At 36.6% G+C, this 3,775-nt stretch overlaps 1 protein-coding gene across 1 annotated transcript in view; it reads left to right on the top strand.

Moving 5' to 3' along the window:
• Positions 1-3,571, top strand: part of RBP2 (retinol binding protein 2, cellular) — an 11,128-nt gene extending 7,557 nt beyond the window's left edge. Inside the window, exons 3-4 of the mRNA XM_010292637.1 lie at positions 1,572-1,673; positions 3,336-3,571. Coding sequence (XP_010290939.1) covers positions 1,572-1,673; positions 3,336-3,389 — 156 coding nt within the window. The 3' untranslated portion in view covers positions 3,390-3,571. The remainder of the gene's footprint in view (positions 1-1,571; positions 1,674-3,335) is intronic.
• Positions 3,572-3,775: the final 204 nt, after the last annotated feature.

The following is a 3,775-nucleotide window of genomic DNA, read 5'->3' on the forward strand; positions in this document are numbered from 1 at the left end:
GGAGGGACATATTCCCGTGAAAGAGTTTATGCTTTAAAACATTGCTCCCACATCTCTTTAGATCAGTTGAAGGCATTACTAAGGATCTAAGGACTCATCAGTTGCATCACGCCTTAAATCCATAGACTAATGCTCCGCTAGTGCTCTTCACCACCATCAAAGCCATTACCTTTCTGTGCAAAATCATTTCACTTGCAGATTTTCCTCTTCATTACCAATTATTTGGAAGGAGAGAAGGAAACACAGTTTGTACAATTACAACCCTACCTGGTTTAATAATTTTTGCCCAATATTCTTTTCTAAACAAATTATATTATTTTTTTCTAACAAGAGAAGAAGGAAAACATAAGCATGTCATGCCATTATTCTCTGGACTGCTCTAAAAGAATTTTCCAGTCATTTTATTAACAAAACAATGCCTCAAACACATTGAAGTTAGATGAAGGTAATAAAACTGCTAGGCAGCGTTTAAATGTAAAGAGGGCATGGATAATTTAAAGAGCATGTAGCTTAAAAATTCTGTAAATAAGAAAGAAGTTAACTGAAATGGAATGAGTTTTGTCTTGTTATTAATAGAAAGCTCCCTCATAAGAGAAATACATCATCCAGCACTGAACTAGAAAATGAATTAAGCTCACGATACTCTTGGAGCTTTTTAATAACTGAACTTCCACTGACTGTAACTGGTCTCTGATGAGGATTTGCCTATGATACATGGTTAAATGTCTCCCTAAAGTACAATGGTTCAAATCTAGAACAATTCAAACAAAGTTGCTCTGAGTGTACTCTAGTGTATCTGAGTAAAGAATTTAGCCTGTAAGGAGAACTCTTCCTTACAGATATGGTCATCCTTCTCCTGGAAAAGAGTCTGCATACCCAGTACCCTGTTTATTACTGATAGACTCTGAATCACACCAAATCATGAAATGGTTGAGGATGGAAGGGAGCTCTTGAGATTACCTAGTCCAACCCCTCTGCTCAAGCAGGGTCAGCTAGAGCACATTGTCCAGCTTATGATCATATCTCTTTAAAGGTCTTTTGCAAAAGTGCATGAAAATATAAGAAAAAATTTATTGTATGAGATTATATTACCATATACTTCCTCTTGTAATTTTATGCAGAGCTCGAAACATGCTAAATGACATGTTAGCATGACACTAGTTGGTATAAGCCCCCAGGTTCATGAAACCTTATAATCTTGTTATTAATGGCTTTAAACAGCAGGAAAAGAAAAATAAAATTGGTATACGTAGCACAAGTATCTGTTAATTCACTCAGCAATTCACTCGTTAGTATGAACACTTTACATTTGTGTATGTGAAGAAATACATGGAAATAACCACAAAGCACTGTAAAAACTTCACATCAAAACACTGTTGTCATCCTGAATGCATTCAGGTTTTGGTTGAATGGTTGATTTGGGTTTTTTTAGGTCAAAGATGGGGAACGGTAGGAAGCAACTGTAATTGTGGCTTTCCATTGTTTTGTGAAAACACTACAAATATGTGTTATTTTCACGTATTCATAAACTTCTTGTTAACATATCCGAGTTAATTATCTGATTCATGCAGACACTAGTGACCTGGGATGGTGACAAACTGGTATGTGTTCAAAAAGGTGAAAAGAAAAACAGGGGCTGGAAGCACTGGATTGAAGGAGACCTACTGCATCTGGTAAGGGCTGCTATACAGATACATAGCATATAATTGAGACTGCAACAAAGTACGGTTTTCCATTTCAAAGGGTCTGTAACTCCGTCTCGTTAGGATGGTTTTTATTTAGACAGCTCTGATCTCTGAACTCTAAGGAAATCCCCCCCTTTGCTACAACTGACGAAGACTCAATTTCTTCCCACCTGCTCCCAATTAAGTCATAACCCTGCAGTGGGTTTTTTGCTCCAGTCCACTGCCCTCCAGCTATTAACCCTTCTTGTTACATTGTACCTCTAACATCATCTCCTTCTTATACAATCACTTGTAGGAAAAAAAACCCACACAAACACAAAACAAAAAAACAAACAGTATGGGACAGACTGCAAGAAAAATATTAATTTTTGTTCTGAAAGAAGCACTACAAAATTTTAGCATACTATGCTGTAATACAGATCAGAAACCTCTGGATACTCAACAGGATCCTGCAAACAACCTACACCACAATAATGTTGTGCTAGTACAATAAAAAAGTCAAAACATTCATACATCTGAGTTAGTAAGCTGGAGCCCAAAGATAAATGAGGTGAGACCAAGAGAGGCCAGAAGAGCCTGTGCAGGAAATAAGCAGTCAGTGAAGTCCAGAAAGATTTCAAAATAATAGATACATAATGATAATGATTCCAGAGTTTCTTGGGAGAGCAATTAAGAAATCAGCATGACAATGTTGGATGGCGCAATAGGTGGATGCAGAAAGATTATGGATGAGAGCTCATTGTTCTATCTCATGATTTGCATCTAGATACCTACTCTTTCGCAAGTTTACCCTACAGATAGCTGGTATAGCCAACCGCATTGCCTCAAGTCTGTATGCTTGAACAGTCAAAGCAATTAATTAAAAAACACTCTCTGCCACCTAACTAAAAGCCAATTGTCCAGTACACTTTTTCAACTCTATTTTAACACATATTCAAAAACTGACCTAACAAAGGTCCTACATACTGGCAACAGGATTCAGGCTAAGAGTGGTGGAAACACAGAGACCAAGTAGGTTCTTACAACAGTCTTCAGAAACTCTATTGGGGATTTGGCTAATTGCTAGCCAAAAAGCCAGCTTCAGCTCACTTCAAAGTCTTATTTGGCACAGGAATGCTGGCTAATCAGAAGACAAACTAAACTGACTGCATTGCAATGTGCAATGTGCCAGTCTTTAAGAGGTCAGCTGCAACATTGGGCAAAAACGGTTTATTGTTCCGGCCCCTGAAAAGTGGCTGGGTGCACCTCTGAAGCAAATGTCCTCATCTTTTAAAAGCATACTCCTTTTTTTTTTTTATTTCCTTATTTCATTGCTTCTCGTTAACTATGAGGTAACGTGAATTATAAACTATTACAGTATATTGTTTTAAACAGAGCATGAAAAAGCCTTTCATTAAAGAGCAATTTTTATGCATTTTTCATGTTTATTTTTCTTAGAGCTCAATTCAAGTGTCAAAATCTAATTACTGAAACATGTGGTGCATGCCAGCTGATTGGTTACATATAACACACTATTCTTTCTGTTCTCTTTTTCATAAGCATATCTTTTTAATGCAGTGCCTTAGTTGTAGTAATTTCTGGTAGGATCTGCTGTGTATGCAAAATACAACTTGTACCACTATATACTTACTAATTGTTTTAATACTGTAGGAACTGACATGTGAAGACCAGGTGTGCCATCAGATATTTAAGAAGAAAAACTAAAATTGACCAGAAAGCCACCCAGATGTTCATCACTCTTATGCTGTTATGTTTTGTCTAAAAAGAAGAACCAAGCCAGATTTGCAATAATTCTTTGACACTGCTATGTGAATGTATTTTGTGCCTGTTTATGGAAACAAACACGTTTTATAGAAACAACATCAAACAGTTACAAACATCATAAATTCCTTTCCCTTTCAGTTTGGAGTTAAATAAAAGTAATTGTCTTTCAAATAATGCTTTCCTACATGTTTGTAATCGTGTCCAGAGAAATGGCCTTTAGCAACAAGGCTGAAAATTAAGTCACAATTATCTCAACCACGGTATATCTCTCCTCAGTGCTGTAATATATTTGGATGACTGAGTAAAATTGGACATTCATTGGACTG

This window comes from Phaethon lepturus, unplaced genomic scaffold (assembly GCF_000687285.1).
Source record: "Phaethon lepturus isolate BGI_N335 unplaced genomic scaffold, ASM68728v1 scaffold14748, whole genome shotgun sequence".
NCBI classification, from domain to species: domain Eukaryota; kingdom Metazoa; phylum Chordata; class Aves; order Phaethontiformes; family Phaethontidae; genus Phaethon; species Phaethon lepturus.